Source organism: Antedon mediterranea, chromosome 2 (assembly GCF_964355755.1).
Source record: "Antedon mediterranea chromosome 2, ecAntMedi1.1, whole genome shotgun sequence".
Taxonomy (NCBI): Eukaryota; Metazoa; Echinodermata; class Crinoidea; order Comatulida; family Antedonidae; genus Antedon; species Antedon mediterranea.
In genome coordinates, this window is record NC_092671.1 from 466,841 (window position 1) to 489,887 (window position 23,047).

At 34.1% G+C, this 23,047-nt stretch overlaps 1 protein-coding gene across 2 annotated transcripts in view; it reads right to left on the bottom strand.

The window, feature by feature from the left end:
- Positions 1-21,392, bottom strand: part of LOC140039974 (protein phosphatase 1 regulatory subunit 12A-like) — a 35,972-nt gene extending 14,580 nt beyond the window's left edge. Inside the window, exons 1-17 of one of the 2 annotated variants that reach the window (XM_072085569.1) lie at positions 21,113-21,392; positions 18,801-18,931; positions 18,230-18,348; positions 16,018-16,177; positions 14,962-15,106; positions 14,607-14,681; positions 14,027-14,200; positions 13,499-13,624; positions 10,331-10,519; positions 9,873-9,982; positions 9,143-9,358; positions 8,068-8,251; positions 5,598-5,621; positions 5,378-5,422; positions 3,678-3,813; positions 3,212-3,327; positions 339-374 (exon numbers count right to left, since the gene is read on the bottom strand). In XM_072085569.1, coding sequence (XP_071941670.1) covers positions 339-374; positions 3,212-3,327; positions 3,678-3,813; positions 5,378-5,422; positions 5,598-5,621; positions 8,068-8,251; positions 9,143-9,358; positions 9,873-9,982; positions 10,331-10,519; positions 13,499-13,624; positions 14,027-14,200; positions 14,607-14,681; positions 14,962-15,106; positions 16,018-16,177; positions 18,230-18,348; positions 18,801-18,931; positions 21,113-21,388 — 2,262 coding nt within the window. In that variant the 5' untranslated portion in view covers positions 21,389-21,392. The remainder of the gene's footprint in view (positions 1-338; positions 375-3,211; positions 3,328-3,677; positions 3,814-5,377; positions 5,423-5,597; positions 5,622-8,067; positions 8,252-9,142; positions 9,359-9,872; positions 9,983-10,330; positions 10,520-13,498; positions 13,625-14,026; positions 14,201-14,606; positions 14,682-14,961; positions 15,107-16,017; positions 16,178-18,229; positions 18,349-18,800; positions 18,932-21,112) is intronic. The other variant, XM_072085570.1, reaches the window with a different exon arrangement.
- Between the last annotated feature and the right edge of the window lie 1,655 nt (positions 21,393-23,047).

Consider the following 23,047-nt stretch of genomic DNA (forward strand, 5'->3'; position numbering starts at 1 on the left):
CAGCACTGAGAATCTGGTGCTATATTTGATGTTTACTTTCCAATACATAACCCTGCCGTATAGTAATTAATGCAATGCATTTCAAAGTAAGCTGCTCTAAGAGACATTCAGACATGGTGGCTACCGCCCTTTGCCAATATTAACCATAATGTCATAATCCATTCAATTAAAGGTAATCTCTTGGACCTTTTCAACAACCAATGCATTGTAGAAACACATCAAAATAATAATTTGACATTTTCTATCATGACTCAAATGGAAGACAATTGATTTTATGAAAATGATTTCACATGAAAAGCTGATGATAGCAAATCAAAATAAATAAATCAAAATGTTACCTTTGTATCTTCTTCATCTTTACTATCCTGAGATTCCTAAATGAACAGAAATGTGATTTTGGGTGAAAATTGTGTATGGAATAAAAGTAAAATACGCTTCCAAAACATATTGTAAGATATGACAACTTGACACAACGGCAGCCACTAATAAGGTGAGCTACTATGAAGGACAAGGGGAGCCACTAATAAGGTGAGCTACTATGAAGGGCAAGGGGAGCCACTAATAAGGTGAGCTACTATGAAGGGCAAGGGGAGCCACTAATAAGGTGAGCTACTATGAAGGGTAAGGGGAGCCACTAATAAGGTGAGCTACTATGAAGGGCAAGGGGAGCCACTAATAAGGTGAGCTACTATGAAGGGCAAGGGGAGCCACTAATAAGGTGAGCTACTATGAAGGGCAAGGGGAGCCACTAATAAGGTGAGCTACTATGAAGGGCAAGGGGAGCCACTAATATGGTGAGCTACTATGAAGGGCAAGGGGAGCCACTAATAAGGTGAGCTACTATGAAGGGCAAGGGGAGCCACTAATAAGGTGAGCTACTATGAAGTGGAAGGAGAGCCACTAATAAGGTGAGCTACTATGAAGGGCAAGGGGGGCCACTAATAAGGTGAGCTACTATGAAGGGCAAGGGGAGCCACTAATAAGGTGAGCTACTATGAAGGGGAAGGGGAGCCACTAATAAGGTGAGCTACTATGAAGGGGAAGGAGAACCACTAATAAGGTGAGCTACTATGAAGGGGAAGGGGAGCCACTAATAAGGTGAGCTACTATGAAGGGCAAGGGGAGCCACTAATAAGGTGAGCTACTATGAAGGGCAAGGGGAGCCACTAATAAGGTGAGCTACTATGAAGGGCAAGGGGAGCCACTAATAAGGTGAGCTACTATGAAGGGCAAGGGGAGCCACTAATAAGGTGAGCTACTATGAAGGGCAAGGGGAGCCACTAATAAGGTGAGCTACTATGAAGGGCAAGGGGAGCCACTAATAAGGTGAGCTACTATGAAGGGCAAGGGGAGCCACTAATAAGGTGAGCTACTATAAAGGGGAAGGGGAGCCACTAATAAGGTGAGCTACTATGAAGGGCAAGGGGAGTCACTAATAAGGTGAGCTACTATGGAGGGCAAGGGGAGCCACTAATAAGGTGAGCTACTATGAAGGGCAAGGGGAGTCACTAATAAGGTGAGCTACTATGAAGGGCAAGGGGAGTCACTAATAAGGTGCGCTACTATGAAGGGCAAGGGGAGCCACTAATAAGGTGAGCTACTATAAAGGGGAAGGGGAGCCACTAATAAGGTGAGCTACTATGAAGGGCAAGGGGAGCCACTAATAAGGTGAGCTACTATGAAGGGCAAGGGGAGCCACTAATAAGGTGAGCTACTATGAAGGGCAAGGGGAGCCACTAATAAGGTGAGCTACTATGAAGGGCAAGGGGAGCCACTAATAAGGTGAGCTACTAATAAGGTGAGCTACTATGAAGGGGAAGGGGAGCCACTAATAAGGTGAGCTACTATGAAGGGCAAGGGGAGCCACTAATAAGGTGAGCTACTATGAAGGGCAACGGAAGCCACTAATAAGGTGAGCTACTATAAAGGGCAACGGAAGCCACTAATAAGGTGAGCTTTTATGAAGGGCAAGGGGAGCCAATAAAGTGTCCAGGGGTGTTCCCAGAATAGACGGTGGCATAGTGTTTAACACTTATATTCTTGTTTGTTTCACAAGATATTGTCCACTTAATAGGGATGTTCCAAAGAATGGTTCTTTTGTTTGTTTTTATTTCATTAGATGATCCATGAACAAAAGGAAGTGGCAGTTTGGAATTTTTCTGGTTGATAGTCATACAACAAATAGGCGAAATAGGTTTCCAATATTACAAAGGTGTACACAAATTCAAATTATCAATTAACAATGCATTCCTCTACAAATTATCTATAGAATATACTATTAGATAGAAAGAAGAGAAAATATAAATTTTATATAGAAGAACAACATAAAAATACACAAAAAACATGCAAAATACATACAACATTAATGTGACTATGGGTATAATGTTACAACATGAATGATAGTACCATTGTGATGATGCGTTATGTTTAGTTCTCTTGTCTATGCATGGGTACAATATTTAGCTTAGTTTAGTTTTGATTACAATTGTTAGTTCTGTGTTATTAAAATTGTTTATAATTTACTAGTATAAGCTAATGTTTATTTCGCCTAAGGTATATTAACTACTGCTAACCAATTTGCATTTACTAAATACACTTTTATATTATTAATGCACTATTATGTTGGTCTATTGATCTACATTAAGAATGTAGAACACAAGACAATATGAATATAAACAATTTACAAGCAAATACATTAAATTAGAAACCAACATAGGACCCTATTGCAATTAAGTTGTTTTTTTATTCGACTGTATAGGCTATCCTTGGAACAGCATAGGACCCTATTGCAATTAAGTTGTTTTGTCATTCGACTGTATAGGCTATCCTTGGTTTCTAATATAATGTATTTGCTTGTAAATTGTTTGTATTCATATTGTCTTGTAACCTTATGTTGAAACCGAACAAAATCAAATCAAATACCCCTTAACAATACATTATAATGTACTTTCACATCTTAAGCGCTGTCTACACTATCAAACTTTATGTGAAAAAAATGCTCAATGATGTCCCTACCATATTTGGGCACATCACACTTTTTTTGTCAAACTAGTTTGATAGTGTAGACTGAGCTTTAAACTTTCACATTTTGTTGTTGGGATGTCAGTAAGTATTTACAGTAGTTCAAACACATCCTGGTTACTCTCAGTCCCTCCTCATTGCATCATATTCACCATAATTATAAATCATTTGTTTGTCTGTAATGACATACCTCATCTTCCAAACGTATAACACCTGTACCTCTCCTTTTAGCTCTCTGTTTCCGCCGTGCTATTGCGCTCGCCGATTTACGCTGAGAGGCAAAATCTTCATTTTCTGCTTCTGCATCTAGTAAACAAAATAGAAATAATAAGATGAAAATGTATTTATTTAAAATTTGTTAACAAACAACTATTTAGTTAATCAATCAGTGGATCTTATTAATAAATTAGAAAGTTATTGACCTAGTAAGAGGAAATCCACCAAGCATGTCAGGTTAAGGTCTATAATGCAGTAGTTGTATGCTGACAGTGTAACACCAAATATGTCTATGGTCATATAGCAATTGATTTAGAATATTGTCAAAATGCACTACACATTGACAAAATAGGTCAGGGTCACATGTGACATTGTATCACCTAATGTTTCTATGATACAGAAAATCCACTATTTTAGTATATTATCAAAATGCACTGTACCTTTAACATTATTATTGCTGCCATTAGTATAGCTGGAACCATAACGACTACTTCTTTGAATGGTAGATGGAGCAGGGGCATCTCCACTGCTACCTGCTGTTCTGTTTAGCCTAGCTGTCACAGTAATTGGTTCTTCCTGCTCAGTTCAGAGAAAAATTACCATTACACTTAAGTACTTACTACACTTATACTTAAGTTGTGTAACAGCAACATATTATGTATATTTTTATAGGGATTAGTAACCAACATGCTTTATCATTAAATTACACACTTATCATACTTGTACTTTAGTTGCATTTTTCTTTATATTAGTTTGTGCTCAAGTTGGATCGTTTTAGAGCCAACATAGAATAAATGTACCAACTCATAAGATTAATAAGCTAAGAAACTAAGATACAGTATTATAAAATAAGCTACTGATTTGTTAATGTTAGTACACACTATAACACTTTAAGATATGACAATTGTATCTTTAAACACATTTGTTATCTCTCATTATTTCCTTGTTATTTTTAGTTAGTTAGTAATGAACATGCCTTAATCTAGATCAGCACACATTTGTATTCTAGTTGTGTAGTTGCAAATTAGGTTGTGCATAGAGCCTATGTATACCATCAGCAACCTGATAAGCTTTCATCCACATACAACAGCAAGTAACTTGCAAAATACTGGGTGGATAAACTCTAAACATCCTTAAACTACTAAGTGTAAGTATTTTAGTAAGTAAGCAAGCGGAGTAGAAACAATCGTGAGTTACAACCCTGGCACTAGGTCAGGATTGAACTCTGGAGCTTGCAAGGCAAGCATGTTAACCACCAAGATAAAGCTCCACTACAAATTAGTATTTAGTTTAACAGTCCTAAAAATATTATAAATTAACCTAAAATCTTTAAAATATATTGTTGAAATATTAATGTTTTCCTTGTTATTTCGACGAGAACTGAATGAATGGCAACATAATGTATGTTATTTAAACTACGTATGAATGTAAAGATTAACTTTTTTTATTTAATGTAAGTATTAATGTTAAGATTAACAAAAATGAATAAACACCAATAAATATTATGACATGATACATTAGGAGCAAACAGAAAGAATATGACAGAACAACAATCAATATTATGACATGATACATTAGGAGCTAACAGAAAGAATATGACAGAAACAATTGAATGTAACAAAACATAAGATAAATAATGTATAAAATAATGTAGAAAAAAAGAGTAGTGTAGATCTCTATATACATGTCTATGATAACAATCTACATCAGAACCAGTGTTAGCATAGTCATTCAAAAACAGTAATTTATAACTCTGAACAAAGCATTAACATTCTTTAACATTTAATTTTTATTTCCTTTTTCATTGATTTGAGAAAAAAAAACTGTTTTGTTTGTTTGATGTAAATTGTTGTCATAGAAGGAATCATGTAAAAGCTATCAGGTTAATTAAAAGCATACAAACATACTGTCAATTACAACAATCCACAAAGATGAGTCAACTATGGTATTTTTTGGACAGTATCTGAACCATTTTAAAACACCTTAGCAAAACATAGGTACTTTAAAGGATTACCAGAATTTACTCCTTTTTTTGCCTCATAGATTTCTTCTCTCACTATCTTATTTTGTAATTTACAGTATCTTTTTTTACTTAATTCAAGCAAAAAAAAAAGTTGCAGAGATGTAAGCGTGTACTTACGTTATCTATGTGTGTAAAAACACCATGTTTTCGTCTTGGTACCTCCTGAAAAAAGTTTGCATTTCACATACAAATAAACAATATAGCTTAAGCAAAAACAAAAGAAAGCAACTACATACTGCTTAGACTTTGCATGACGGATGTGAATGGTTAACACACAAGAATGCAATACTTTAAATAGAGAGGGTGAAGACAACATAGTTTGCATTCAAATACTTACTACTTTATTGTCTTTTTGTAATTCCTGAAAACAAAATAAACAAAATCAGTCAATAAGTTTATTTACACCATAGACCACAGTAAGCTTATATTGCAATGTGGGCTTGTAATAAAGTGTAGGCCTATACCCCAATAGTAGGCTGACACAAAAGTGTTTGCTTTAGCTGGACTTACACCTAAGTGTAGGCCATCATCCCAGTGTAGGCTATCATCCCAGTGTACGCATATCCCACAGCTTACACCCAAGTGTAGGCTATCATCCCAGTGTACGCATATCCCACAGCTTATACCCAAGTGTAGGCTATCATCCCAGTGTAGGCATATCCCACAGCTTATACCCAAGTGTAGGCTATCATCCCAGTGTACGCATATCCCACAGCTTATACCCAAGTGTAGGCTATCATCCCAGTGTACGCATATCCCACCGCTTATACCCAAGTGTAGGCTATCATCCCAGTGTACGCATATCCCACAGCTTATACCCAAGTGTAGGCCATCATCCCAGTGTACGCATATCCCACAGCTTACACCCAAGTGTAGGCTATCATCCCAGTGTACGCATATCCCACAGCTTATACCCAAGTGTAGGCTATCATCCCAGTGTACGCATATCCCACAGCTTATACCCAAGTGTAGGCCATCATCCCAGTGTACGCATATCCCACAGCTTATACCCAAGTGTAGGCTATCATCCCAGTGTACGCATATCCCACAGCTTACACCCAAGTGTAGGCTAACATCCCAGTGTACGCATATCCCACAGCTTGTACCCAAGTGTAGGCTATCATCCCAGTGTACGCATATCCCACAGCTTATACCCAAGTGTAGGCTATCATCCCAGTGTACGCATATCCCACAGCTTACACCCAAGTGTAGGCCATCATCCCAGTGTAGGCCATCATCCCAGTGTAGGCTATCATCCCAGTGTACGCATATCCCACAGCTTATACCCAAGTGTAGGCCATCATCCCAGTGTACGCATATCCCACAGCTTATACCCAAGTGTAGGCCATCATCCCAGTGTACGCATATCCCACAGCTTACACCCAAGTGTAGGCTATCATCCCAGTGTACGCATATCCCACAGCTTATACCCAAGTGTAGGCTATCATCCCAGTGTACGCATATCCCACAGCTTACACCCAAGTGTAGGCTATCATCCCAGTGTACGCATATCCCACAGCTTACACCCAAGTGTAGGCCATCATCCCAGTGTACGCATATCCCACAGCTTATACCCAAGTGTAGGTTATCATCCCAGTGTACGCATATCCCACAGCTTATACCCAAGTGTAGGCTATCATCCCAGTGTACGCATATCCCACAGCTTATACCCAAGTGTAGGCTATCATCCCAGTGTACGCATATCCCACAGCTTACACCCAAGTGTAGGCTATCATCCCAGTGTACGCATATCCCACAGCTTACACCCAAGTGTAGGCCATCATCCCAGTGTACGCATATCCCACAGCTTATACCCAAGTGTAGGTTATCATCCCAGTGTACGCATATCCCACAGCTTACACCCAAGTGTAGGCCATCATCCCAGTGTACGCATATCCCACAGCTTATACCCAAGTGTAGGCTATCATCCCAGTGTACGCATATCCCACAGCTTAAACCCAAGTGTAGGCTATCATCCCAGTGTACGCATATCCCACAGCTTACACCCAAGTGTAGGCTATCATCCCAGTGTACGCATATCCCACAGCTTGTACCCAAGTGTAGGCTATCATCCCAGTGTACGCATATCCCACAGCTTATACCCAAGTGTAGGCTATCATCCCAGTGTACGCATATCCCACAGCTTATACCCAAGTGTAGGCTATCATCCCAGTGTACGCATATCCCACAGCTTATAACCAAGTGTAGGCCATCATCCCAGTGTACGCATATCCCACAGCTTACACCCAAGTGTAGGCTATCATCCCAGTGTACGCATATCCCACAGCTTATACCCAAGTATAGGCTATCATCCCAGTGTAGGCTATCATCCCAGTGTACGCATATCCCACAGCTTATACCCAAGTATAGGCTATCATCCCAGTGTAGGCTATCATCCCAGTGTAGGCATATCCCACAGCTTATACCCAAGTATAGGCTATCATCCCAGTGTACGCATATCCCACAGCTTATACCCAAGTGTAGGCTATCATCCCAGTGTACGCATATCCCACAGCTTATACCCAAGTGTAGGCCATCATCCCAGTGTACGCATATCCCACAGCTTACACCCAAGTGTAGGCTATCATCCCAGTGTAGGCTATCATCCCAGTGTACGCATATCCCACAGCTTATACCCAAGTGTAGGCTATCATCCCAGTGTACGCATATCCCACAGCTTATACCCAAGTGTAGGCTATCATCCCAGTGTACGCATATCCCACAGCTTGTACCCAAGTGTCTACATATACCAAAATTTAGAGTTATACTATGTGTGGTCTAAATCCAAGTGTAGAGTTTAAACACACCTTATTATCTATTTCTTTTTTTTGTGAATCTGTACTGTTGCGTTGTATTCCAGCATATTTTTCAGCCCCTTCAAGATCCTCGGCTGTCACACCCTGTGTGGACCTTCTTGATGATCGTTCCTTACGAGCTCTTGCACGTCTTGTCGTCTCAGGTTCTTCTTCCTTTTTGGGTAACATGTACGTCCTGAAGATTGAATATTCTAATTAATATATAGTATATATAATATATGGTTATAGCCACAGGAGAGACTGGGCTATTGTAGACTACAGATGGTAGCTTTGCATTTTGAGCTCAATTTCTTTAATTCGCACCCTAATAAACATCACATTAGTACAAATGTTTGAATGACATAGGTTCAATTGTCTCTTACTATGCAATGTATTGGTGATTATAAAATATTTTTTTTATGTTTATTTGTGAGTATATATTACTTAATATGGCATTTCAGATCTCAATTTCATAAGCTCCTTTACTAATAACTCTATTGCTGTGACATCAAAATAATGTTAACATACAACTTTTGTATCAAAGCAACATTCTAAAATATGCAGCATTGCATTAATGTTACCATTACCAAGAGAAATCCCAACCACCAATTTTAATTTTCTTGGTAATAAATTAGATAGCATTAACATATTAACAAGCAGAATGATTGTTTAAGGCACCTTTATGTTTTGCATGGTGACAATGATGTAGTTACCAGTTACCAATTGGAAAGTGATGAAAATGAATACTGTAAACGTCATTAATTTTAGTGTAACCTTAATTTTGTGTGCCTGAACTTTCACAGAAATGTTGAAACCATGAATGAAGTAATTCATTAATTTAAATAGTCAAATAATATTGATGGCAGCAAAAAAAATTGTGTCACAGAAAAAAGCAACTTTAAAAGTACTTATGTATAGAATACTGTAAATGAATAATACTATGAAAGCAAAGCACACAATTAACACAGCAACCATTACCTTTTAAATTACAAAAAAATATATGAAAACACACACACACCACAATTGTTAAAATCTGGTAGAAAGTTTTCCTGGGACAATTTTAATTGGAAATATCTGTTGACATTACCTTCTGGGAGATGTAGTGATTGTGGTAGTGGCTGTGGTAAAAGGAGTTGAGATCGTTGTAGTTGAAGACGACGTCGATTTAGATTCGATGATGGGCGAATTAGTTGGAGCAGTGGTGCTACGGTACTTGTAGCGGTCTTGTTCTGGATTGGAGTTTGTGTAATCGGTGTACCGACGCCGTGTATACAGACCAGGTCGATTTAGGATGTCATAATCTCTGTGATTAGAGTTGGATGGAACGGAAAAACGATACATGCGATTATACAACACAAAAGCTAAGCACAAAAGCAAGATATATATTTATATACAGTTGGGATAAATACTTATTGTGCGCCTAATGTTTTTTTTGTTCAGATAAGAATAATTAATAAAATAACACCAAATAGTTATATCTACTAGAGATTATAATTTGACCTTTCACCTTAGTAATAGTTAACACATTTAGTAATCAAAAGCCTGGAATAATATAAACATTAAATACTGCAAGACTAAACTAAATATATTCTACACACAGCATAATGTACAATTAAACCACAGCAACTAAAACTTTCAACAAATAACAGTTTTTATTATTTATTTTCCTGTATATTTCAGATAAATATGATAATTTTATAGTATATTAGTGTTCTACTTTTCACATTGCTTACATAACAACTAAAAAAAATGTTAGATCAGTATGGGGTCGGTAGAATTAGGAGTTTAAGTAGTGATTTCAGTGAGTATAAACTTACCTTACACCCTTTTCATCTGTTTTAGATTTATCTACAATAGCAGAAGTACTCTGTGATCCAACTTTGCCCCTTCGGTCCAATCCAATACTTATATTCTTACTTGATTCATCCTACATATAAAATGTACAAAATATCAAGTCTCCAATGTAAAGTCTATGAGCTGACAGTGCATGTTACTAATTATTAATTAAGTATTAATGATATTTGAATTTCACCCTGTCAGTATTTTTACTCCCTTTTATATTTTATGTTATTGTTTATTTTATCATGTTTTTATATTGTTATCTGTGACAAGCAAGACAAATTTCAAGTTACATTTTTAAGCTCTGTCTACACTACCAAACTAGTTTGACAACAAAAAAAAGGGATATGCTTAAATGTGGAATTGATATGCCCAAATATGGTAGTAATATGACATCATGTACATATATGGGCACATCACATAATGTTTGACAAACCTTGTCTTTGGGATCCTCTCCAACAATACGAGGCGTTGAAGCGGATCGTCGTACCCTGTCTAGATTGTCGTTCCTCTTTGTTTCTGTTACTGCACTTGAGCTACCAGTTTTTGTTAGACCCTGTCTCCATGGAGGTACGTCGTCCTTAGATTCTTGTTTTTGCAATGGTTTTGGTGTAAATCCAGGAACCTTAAAAATTGGGAAGTAGATATACTGTAATCATGACCATCTAAATGTTTAAAAAGGTTGTCTATTGTATGACATTGAATATATTTTTTAAAGATAATTGGTTATCCGCACTTGGCGGATAACCCCTTGTTATTCAATGTTTAATTTTACTTAATTTAAAAGTATAATAAATAGGGTTTTTTTAAATTGTATTATATATTTTGATTTGGTTTCACTTGAAAATAGTTATTTTGTTTTTTGTAATTTATTTGAAAAGCAATTTTACTGTTTGTTTTGTAAATATGAAGCTTTTACAGCCTATTCTCACTCCCGGTAATTATTTATTGGTGATCGAATAAATATTAATATTTATTTTGTGTTGAAGTTACCCAAAGCTGACATGGAAGACAATATATAAACTGTAAAAGTGAGAAGAGAAGATAAGAGATAAAGAACAGTAAAAGAATATCAGATTATAGCAAGTAGGGATAAAAAGAAACATAAGATTAAATAAGTAAAATATACCAATATATGCACTGTATAATGAAATAGAAAAATCAATGTATATATGTATACATTGTCATTGCAAACCTACAAAACCAAAAGTAAACACAATTTGAATAGATAGAAACCAAACAAATTGTATGTACAGTGTTATGTAATTAAATAAATAATCCATACACATACAATATAATAGTGATGTAATAGAAATTAATAGTAATGCTAAACCTTGCTTTCTATTGGAGGATAATAAATAAAAACAACATAACTGTACAAAACTGAGAGTAAACAGAATAGATACAAACCAATAGAAAATAAACAATAACTTAATATACTCTTTTATGAATACAGATAAATAAATAATTTAATATTTTATACAAAAGGAAACAAATCCATCATAAATCAAAATCCTAAATAAAAGACAAAAAAAAATAATGCACAGTAATAAAAGTACTTGAACAATAAAGAGACAAATAAATCCAATTCTAAGTAGGAGAAAATGAAAGACAGTTAGAAATCTATTGGTCTGTTTTTCATCCTGTTGAAAGAAAAGGAGTACACAATAATAAAATTAGAATAGATAATAGATAGTTCAACAGAAGAAATACCTATTAAATAGATACTGAAGAGATATTCAATAGAGAGCAATACCTATTAAATAGAGATATTTAAAAGAAAAGCAAACTATTAAATAAAGATATTCAATAGAGAACATTATATTCAGTTGATATACCAGAGTAACCTATAACAACATCATTTGTAGTAAAAATGACTTTTTTTATACAAATACATAATTAAGAAAGTGTTTATAACCACAGGAAACACAAGGAGGATACTGAACAAGTAGGCTAAAGGTAAAGGAAGAGATACAATGCTGATTTAACAGCTGAGTGTACACAGTTTCACTTAAATGTAACACAAACAATCAAACATATATCTGAGGGACAAACAGTATCAAATTTATTCAAAATTGAACTGCAAAAAAAAAACCATCTTAAAAATTTGCCTCAGACTGACACATACAGAGCAACCAAACTTCAAAGTAGGATGGGTTTGTGTTAAGTGGTGTAAATGGGACAACATCATTCACTAGTTATAAGCCACTTTAATAATAAAGGTTAAGAAACCAAAGAGTTTAGTCACAATAATTATATTAAACTCAATAATTATATTAAACTAAAAAATCAAAAAGATCAAACTGTTTGAGCAGAAGCCATATTAACTCAAACGAACAGTTTATACCCACACAGGCTCATACAGGAATACTTTAGGAGCGTCTCAGGAATATTGTGAATTTTATTATAGTAATTTTAATACTTCAAGCCTTTAATACTTAGCTGCAACATTATGTGTACTTAAGCCAACGTAATGTGTTCAGTTAGGCCAAGATTGTAGGTAATTAAACTAAAGATGATAAATACCTTTGCCATAAAATGTAGAATTCAGTAGTTCAATGTGCTATGTATTTGGGCCAACGAATTAATGGGTAAAATATGATACGCTTTAAAATAAACACACTTTAATGCGACTAGGACTAAATTTGGTGTAAAGTATGTGCTGTGTTTTGTACTAGGTTCTGCGTGCACATAATAAGACGTGTTCATTAGGGCATGCTTCAGAGTATTGCTGTACGCTACACACATGCATACATCTCACAGGAAGCTGCTTAGAAACTTAGTATTGATTGGGCCAACTTAATTTCATTTCTCCTTTAGTGTTGTAAAGTAGAAAGAACAAATTCCAATATATTTTAATGATAGATGCAACTAAGCAAGAAGGCGAATAAGACACTGCAAACAGCACTGTAGTATTGAGTAGTTGAACAAAGCAGACCTGTCAGTGTCAGCAGCTTCACCTACCTACCTATTTAAAACCTGGGAAAGCTGTTTCCCCTCTTTTACTGCCTTTTAGAAACTGCAGGGAACAATCACGACTTATAATACACCAAAAATAACTACAGTAGTTTTAAATACACTGTAAAAATTAGATACATAATATTAAATCATGAGATAATGTTTCCACCTGGTCCTCCACGATGTACAGACAAAACAAATAAAAGAAATAAAACAGAGAGTTAAAGAATAAGCAAAAAGAGGAAAAAATAGAATTAATAGGAAGAAATAGAATATGTAAAAGGATGGATTGGGAGCGCAAATAACAACACATTTGTATAACTGCATACATAATACCATGTGCATATTCCACAACTTTGGATAACAATTTGAACATTTTGCTTGCGATAAAAAAAATTGAAACTAACTTTGAGATAATGTAATGTACAATTGAAGCCCTTGTTAGTAGCAGAAATCATTTAAAAAGGAAAGCATAGCTTAGTGTTGTTAAAACAGCTTCCAATGCATCAAATTATAAATTCTATTTAAATTTAAAGATTTAAATGATAAACATTTAACCATAAATCTGGAAGCTGCAAGTACATTTGTATTCTGTACAAGAGTGTTTAATTTTCCCAAAATGAAACCTATGGAATGTGTCTTTTACCTCTTTTTTCATTGATATTCTGGATGGTGCAGAGGCCCCTGGTTTTTTAGTTGTATTTTCCTTCTCATCTTCATCAGAGCTAGCTTCGCTTTCACTGGAGCATGATGAATCATATGTCTTCTTCTGCTGTAAATTACAGCAAAAATACTTTCATAGTTTTCAATTTATCCATTAAATGTGAACGCATTGTAAATTTGAAAATATCACATTATTAATCAATTATATAATTTTATTTTTGGTTTTTTTTCTGGGACTTTTTCAAAGATGGCTTTGTTTTTCAAAAAGGTCTTTTTTAGTAAATAATCAATAAATTGACGAGCACTAGGTTTTGAAAGCAGTAAAGGTTTCTTAACAACACACACCCATGCAGTAATAATAACAGGTGTCCAAACACTGCACCAACATATGAAACAATTACACTAGTTAAAAAAACATTGGATGTGTGGAAGACAAGAAATTACTATAGAATCTTGATTGCCATCTTGATGAACCAACCGCAAGGTATTACCAAAGGTCATCTAAGCTTACTTCTTTTTCCTGACCATGTATTTTTTCTTTGAGGGCTTCTCGTTCCCTTTGCATGTCATTGTGTAATGATTGGTTGCGTTCTTGTACACTCATTCTAGATACTGATGACCTGCGTTTTAGTTGAGGTTGTTTGGATTCTATTCTTGGTGTGATACTTGTACTGTTTGGTTTCATCTGTTATAGAAGTAAAATTTGGCAGTCTGAGTGTATGAGGCCCAAAATACTGCTAAAATAGCCCACTTTTTCCAACATTAAACAAGTACTAGAACATTTAAACTACAGGAGTTCTGGTTTAAAAACGGAAAGCACTAACAAATCCAACTGACTACAGTCAACTTTCTTATTACCGGACTTTCTCTAAACCAGCAATTTATTAAGTCTAAAATTCTGTCATACTAAGCCATTTTGAGAATGAGCGCAGAGATGTCCGGTTTTGAGAGAATTGACTGTACCACTATTAACTATTATAATAATAACAGGCTGTTAGTTGCCTCTGGGACTAAGCAGAGTGGGAAAAGGCAGACGGAGGGTACAATCTATAAGGTTATGAGTTCCAATTAGTTAAATATAAACTACTTACTGAAGCTTGTTTTTTTTTAAGTTCCTCTAAATATTTTCCCATTTCTTCATCTGCTAAATCAAAAGCTGTTTGACCCTGTCAAAAATAAAGCAATAATGCTTAAACTTCCACAAACAATCAATACCCATAATCAATAACAATCAATACCCATAATAATGTATAATTATAAAACAGTATTAATAACACCCAGTGGCTGGAAAGGAGACCAATCGACGTCATAACGCATAGCAACTGAAGAAGTCAAGCTGACAGCTAGACGAAACTGTCTTGCAAACGCAAGTTTACATAACTGGTTTACTATAAATATACGAATCGAAACCAGAAGAAATGTTTTCAGTATTAATAACTGACTTACTAATTTATTTCTGGCATTCATATCACACATTTTTTCAACAAGTAGTTCAGCTGATTCTTTTTGCGCCCAATGAGATGCTGCGTGGAATGGCGTCCAACCATCAATATCTTGACTATTAATATCCATGCCTGCTTGCAATAATAAACTACAAAACAAAATTGCATTCAATCCAATAAACAGATGTTTCAATATCAACTTTGTGCAATCATAAAACATTTTATTGATATTTTTAGATAATAAAAATAGGTAGAATTTATGTGTATACAGTGTTTTAGTACCATATACCTACATTAAGTCAACAACAAGCAATTACTTGATTCATGTTCAACAACTTTAAAAAATGTTTGAATTAGACTATCAAGTGGCATATAAACAAGATAATATACATTGGATAAAAACTGATTTTTTTTAAATATTTTTAGCTTCCAAAACACTGTGTTATGTTTACTTCAGTAGTATAGTACACCTTTTATTCCAATACCATTTTAAAGTTGTATTGAGAGTTTAAACTCTTAAGTATGTGAATCATGCTATCTAAGTACATAATAAGGAAAATGTTTTCGTAAATGCTTTCTAGTTTTAATATTGATTGATAAAATAACTGTTTACAAAATTCACAGACATTTCTCTCGTATAAAAGCACAGATACTTAGTTCCGAATATTATGTCATGATAAGATCGCTTTCTGCAATGAAACCGACAAGAGATGAAAGACTTACAATCACTTGAGCTGGTGATAACTGTGAACAAGTTAGTCATGATGTTACACAGGTAAACATGTTATAGGCTATCACTGTGAGGTGAATGCCCTTACAGACATTGACTTACAAAACAAAAGAGGTAATATGGCTACCAATGCAAGCATTTCCATAAAACTGCTGGGTAATCAATGTATTAACAGTTTTCTTTTAGTGTTGTAGTCTACATATGTTGCAGTCTTTAGAGTAAATGTTCGGACTGGTATGCCCTTATTCACGACCTGTAGTATCAAAGGGGAGCTTGGGAGTGCCAGAGGAAGTATTAACAAATCTATTATGTGCCGAATGGTTTGTTTACCTTAATGCTTTGACATAACCCTTAGCTGATGCAACATGTATGGCTGTGGCACCAGTTTTTGGATGTGGTTTATCTTTTATACTTTTGGAGTTGAGCCACTGGTTGGCATCTTCTATAATTTTTCTTTCTTCGTCTTTTCGTGCTGCTTCTACATCAAGCCCTAAAAATAAAAATATTATAAACACAAAATTCAATAAAAAAGTAATTTGGATGTAGACAGTAAACAAGTAAACAACAATTGCTAATTAAACAATTTCTTTAATATTTCATTACATGAATACATTTACTGTACTGTACTTCATGCACATAGAAAATTCAAACTCGATTTAACTAGTCAATTTTGTAAAGGTTACTTTACTACAGTACTATATGAGCCTAATGTATTATCATGGAGGAATTTAGCATAAAAGTTATAACTGCTATTAATTCTCTGAGAACACGCTTAACCTTGATTTTGCAACTCTATTTAGTCACTCAGCCTATATGTAGGTACTGTAGGTATGTCAGGGGTTAAACTGTACCACAATAGTTAGCTGTACAATAATTGTGTTTGTACATACAATGTTACATTGATGTTAGAAAGAGATTTGTTGACAAAACTATGACAATTAATAATTTCGTATATTAGAATAAATGTAATTGTGATGTATATATATTGAAGTGGAACAGGAAAAAGCAAAATTGTTTCCAAGAAAAATCTTATTGGAAAAGAAAGTTATCAGATGGTCTAATAATTCAGAGTTACCAACTGCAAATATGCAGGGCTACAATATTTAAAATAACAAAAACAACTTAGTGTGGGGGAAACCACCAAATAATAACCCCTGTACCGCCTCTGCATATACCCCAGACATCACAGTAGTAGGCAATATCAGAAATAATGACACATGAATAAGCTTAATGATTGATAACGTAAAGTTCTGCATGATATGGCGCGATAGTACGATGAAAGATGACAGTCAACAGATGTGAGACAGCAAATGGACTGCTGATTTAATTAATGTCATCTAATTAAAATACTGACAAGCATTTAATTAATACTCTCTTGTCTGCTTACTTGTCTAAACATTTTTTTATGGCAACCGTTTCCAATATCAAAGTAAAAAGCAATTTTTGGTATTGCATACTCCTTTTAAATTAAGTAAATGTAGTGTTAAATTATTAAGTTATGTGGTTGCTGTCAATTTCTACATTTTGAATGGAAGGAGAGAAGGTGGAAACAAGTTCTTTGTTAAGTCTTATTAATAGATTAAAATAAGGATTCATTTCTAAAACTAAAGTTCTTTATACTGTACAAGTCTTCCCACATTCTTTATTAAAGTACGTATTAAACCCTCATCAGGACAGACCTCATTAAGGCCAGCCAAACGTTGACATTCAAATGCTGTACTTTTTTATATAAATTATACAGAAGAAACAATTAGAGGTTTCTTCAGAATCTTTTATACCGGAATATTATTTTCAAATAAAACCATATAAAAGTAAATATAATCTAAAAAGCTATAAAATCTTCAAAATGGCTGTGTATGGACTACCTGTTCATTGCCTACAATTGTAATGTATAAATCCTCAGTGATCAGCTCAAAACTTTTGTTGATGCTTTTATAGATTAATAAATAATAATAACTGACATATCTTTCTACTTTATCAATATTCAAATCTAAAGAGTAATTGTAAGTTTGTATACTTTCTTTGTTATCCTTCCTACATACAAAGTTTACAGGCTATATGGATTTACCAGCAGCTTCAGATTCCGACCTTGATCAACGCTAACATATTTGGGAATAGTATTCTTTATTATAAAAGTAAATACTTGTGGGCATTTATATAATAAAATCTATTGTTCCCAACAATCTTTACACCTTAGTCAGTACTTAGTACTGTAGTAAAATAAATCTCTTAAAATTCAATTGTTTATATATTATTTTTGTTCAATGACCAATAACTTTCCTGTTTATTTTATATCTCTAGAGCTCAATATGAGTAACTGTGTACTGTAGTATAGCACAATTCTGCACAAAATGTACTGCTACACATTCATAAATTAATGTAGCAAAAAATGTTCCAAAACAATGTTTCTTAATGAGACTTTAGATCTATTATCAATTATTGCTAAAATAAAACTTTACAAATGAAATTTTTCCATGTAATGTATTACTATTATTAGAATTTATTTAATGATTGTCAGTAAAGAGAGTGAATGATGATTTACCTTGCCGTTCAATTTCTTCTTGCAGATATTCTTCTATTTCATCTTCTTCTGCTAAATCTAATGGAATTTCACCTTCACTATTTACAGCCGATAAATTACCTCCATTGTCTACTAAATATCTACAATCAAACATTTTGGTTTTTTTTAGTACATACACAAATTTTGTTCTTTTATTTATAATATTTGTTTATTTCATAATTTAATATTTTTTTTTTTATTGATTTCAATTTTGGTAGCCTTTCTGTAATTACTAATAGTTTCAATTTTAATTTAATTTTTTTATTTATTTCCCAACAATTTTTTTTATATATTAAAATTTACTCCAAATAGTTTGTCTTTATTTTTCTTAATAAATAACAGCCGCTGTATTTTATCATTCATTTTCATCATCGTAGTATTTTCTAGAATTTAGCTAGGAAAAAGCAACAGTTAAAAGTGGTCCATTAAAACTGTACATGTACCAACTAGAATATATAAGTTTAACATAACATAAAGCACATGGTGAATTTTCAAGAAAAGAACAAATCTCATTTCCCTGAAATGGATTAAGATAAAGAAAGATACAACTTACTTTGTAATTTCCAAAAACCCACAAGAAGCACTAGCATGCAATGCAGTCCAGCCTTCATTATCTTTTGCTTCTAAATCAGCACCATTTTCAATTAAAAATTCTACCATATCTAATTTTTCATCTATTACAGCCTGCAAGAAAAAAAATGTATATTCCAATAAGTGCAACGTACAAATTTTAGACATTGTGTTATTATTTTCATTTAATAATAGTTAGACAATATAATGAACTTTGAGTGTGCCAAGGAGTGGTCGCACCAACAATGATATATCATCTAATTTTTCATCTACAGTACACACCCTTTGAAGAAATATTAATTTTCTTTTTATAAAGTCATGCTTTAATGATGATTGATGTGATTCCAACTGATTGACCATGAAATGAAAAGTAAGCATATTAAATAATTAAGTTAGTAGAAACTCCTAAATTATACTAGAAACAAATAGCACACACAGCTTATAATTATGGTGAAAAGGAGAGAACTATACTTTATGGCCTGACTGGGATAAGGGGAAATACAAAATCAAAAGTGAATGCTTAATTATTAACTACAGCTTAAATCCAGATTACACATGACACAATTCCTGAGGCTACCTAAATTACTACAATAAACCATTAAATCCGGCTGTAGGAAAAAAGTAACAGATATGAACCCATAATAATATTAATAGCTGGGATAGTATAAACATTTGAATGAGATGCATTGTCAGGAGGACAGGAGGAAGTGTAACCTGTCAAATGTTTTACTTGCCTATCTGAGGTAATTACTCATCAATATCAAGGTTAGTACTAAATAATGGTAGATGGTTGTAGTAATGATGTCAAAATAGGGTAAACCTAAATAAACTTATTAGAACTGGAGGGAAGACATTTTGAGCTCTAGATCACTTCACCAACAATTCGATTCATTTTTCTGTTTTCATTTAAAAAAAAAAGGCATCCCTTTTTTCTTTAGAATCTTTATAAGTCCCTGTAAAATAAAATGAGGTTTGGGATGACCCTAGTCTATAGTTTAAATGTAAGCTCATTGTTATAACAAACATACTTGATGTAACCTACTCAACAATTATCTTAAACTAACATGCTGATTCGTTCAATATGTGTGAAACATAGGTAATGACAAAGTTGAAATACTTATTTGCTATACAATGTTACAGGACATTTAATATAATAAAAGTGAAACTCTTAACTTTACATTGTTTAATGAGAAATTTTAGACAAAAGAGAAAGTTATTGTTTTCTTTGCATGTGGGATCAAAGTATCTCATGTTGCTGTTCTCAACATGGGTTATGGAAAGGCTGTGTGAAAATAAGAAATTACTAACTGGACAAAATCAGGGCCGTTGCCAGAAATGTTTAAACCCACTCACCCACCCACCCACTCACAATCCCCCAGTACAGCTCGTCATATTTTAGATTATTTAAAAAGCATCTTTACTTGCTTTTTTTTTACTTCTCACCTTGTAAATACAATGAATTTTTAATCATTTAATTATTTTTTGATAACTTATGATAACTTCTAAACTCAGGAAAAAAACATATTGTATTTTGTTTAGATGAAAAAAATTATCAAATCACACCTCCCATGGCCTGAGGCATGTGGATACACTACTAATGTATTCTGAACTTTAAAAATCAGGAAATTGTTAATTGTCATAAAATACACATACATTTTTACAAATCGTAAAGAAACATGAAGCATATATTTCCACTTGTCTGCCTACAAGCCTAGAGTACTAGTACTAGCAAGACCAGACATATTACACCAACAATGTGGTAAAGAGAGATTATTAAAAGGCCAGATAAAACCCAGCAACATTCGATTCAGTGAGCTTTAATACTCAACACTCATTACTTAGCCTTCTCTTTAAGTTAGACTTGACCTTGATCTTAATCTGGACAGACCCAGGCATCCAAGAAAGGGGATATTACTGCAATTAAAAATCTTAATCTATTTTAGTTAATAATGGTTAATTTCTATCATCATCTCTTCCTTCAACATGTTTGGTTAAATGGAGGTAGGCCTAGCTAGGCTCTGTGTTGTTGTGGGTTTGTAAGTAAGCAAACTGTGTAGTGATGAGTATGTACTGTGTTGTGCTTTAAAAACTTTGTGTGGGAGGTCCTGCTCTGGAGATAATGGAATGTGCTTAAAATAGTCGTGTTAGCCCAAACAATGCTATATTTCCATGCAGTATATATTCTACATGTATAATATACACATTGGTATATAATAATACGTTTACAATTAATTTTAAAGAGCTATTTTTGACAAAAAATATTAATTAAATAATGTATAGAGGGCGCTAAATTACCTGGTGAATTGCCGTCAATCCATCGATGTTTGCATAGTTTATGTCGGTCCCAGAGTCCAGCATAGCCTTCACTTCTTTTTGATCTCCACTTGCACATGATGCCAAAAACACACAACCTTTATCAAACTTTACTTTTGTAGTTTTCTTAGGATTAATTGCAGGTTCTTTATCTAATTCAGATCCTTTCCATCGTTGTAACTGTTCATGTCTTCTTACGAGAGCAGATTTCTGTTGACCGCCGTCCGCCATCTTTGCTACACCTTCATTACCCACCATTCATTGCGAAGCAATCGCCCAAAAAATTTCGCTGGCACGTGGGGGAGAAGTTGCCATGGATGTACATGACGTCATTCTTTGTTATTGGTAGATCCATCTACTTCTACTACCCCCACGATTTTGAAAATCCTAATTAATGAATTATTGTTAGTTTTATATAATAATTGATAATGCTTGAGTCATTTTTGTATTTTAATATTCTTATTTACAACATTTAAAATAAAATAATAACGATTTTAACAAAAGTATATAGTGCTAGTCTTCTGTAGTCTTCAATATGACCTGCTCAATAAGTATTATCAAAGAGTAATAAATATTCACTAAAAGAGTAGAATTAAAGTATTTCAACATAATTATTTTTCACTTCATGAGAAAAATTATTTTCTTTATTTTTTTTTTCACTTTAACACTATGATTTTTTAGTTTTCTCGAATCAGAAACAGGAACATAACTAGGCATACTATTTTTATACAAAATAAAAAATTAATTACAATTAAACATATTAAATTAATTTAGATTAGAATTATTTATATTTTTTATAAAACGCATACAATTATTGGTATAGCGGAGGGGGTATTAACAGAAGATGGAGTTATGTAGAGAAATAATCTTGTCCCAACTTTGGAGTAGAACCTTCGGCCGCTAAACGAAAACCCGTCCGTCTGAGGCAGGCGGTTGCTTCTCATTCCTTTGCCATATATAGGGAAGTTATTCTAAGCTCTTGACGTCATAGTAGGAGAGCCCTATGTCGGTTAAAACCGTCATAATCGCTCTGAATCTTGCCGTAGTCATTGATACCAGGTGTATTATCAAAAAGTACACTCACACTAATTTGTACTGTCGGCTGGTAAAGGACAGATGCATCAATTTAATATTAAAACTTATTATTTTCATTGTTATTAGATTAAATTATTCCAATTAATTTTTATTGCAAAAATTAAATGATTAAAATAATGGTAATGTAGTCATGCGGTCACATTCTTATTATATCGCGTTATTTTGAAGGAAAACATTCAATAAAAAATAATCACTAATTTACTATTCAATGCAGATCAACAAATTAACCCAAAAGTTGGAAAATAATTATTCATTTGCGCTAAAGTACATGTACAATTTTTATATTACATTTTTTACATAATTATTTTAAAACACTTACAATCCAGGGAGTTATTTTACAACTCCCTGTTACATACAATCCATCCGTGCCATGCCGCCAAGTAGAGCGCGATGGACAATGATCCTCTTCGCGTCATGATTGGTCAAATAACCGTCCGTTGCGTTGCGTCCTGGGAGTTTCCCCCACTCGGACGCAACGCCAGTAATTGCGCTGTGTTTGTACGCCATGCGCTACATACAGCCGTCGCGAGAACCAAACATATATTGATTTAATACTTGTAGGGAAAAATTTATCTTTAATATCTATTCAGAACGATTGCATAATTCTTAACTAGACAAGGACAAGTTCAAATAAATGTCATGTCTAATGAGTCAACCTGGTCTGATAGTAAATAAAATAATTATCACAATAATGTACCTGGATGGCACGTGGGCGGCTCGCCCAGGGATCTTGATCAGAAATTACCAATCCGACAGTGTAGCTTGCTAGCTGGAATTTGGTTCTGAGAAGTGAAAATGCGCGGTTTAAAAAGAAAAGCTAGT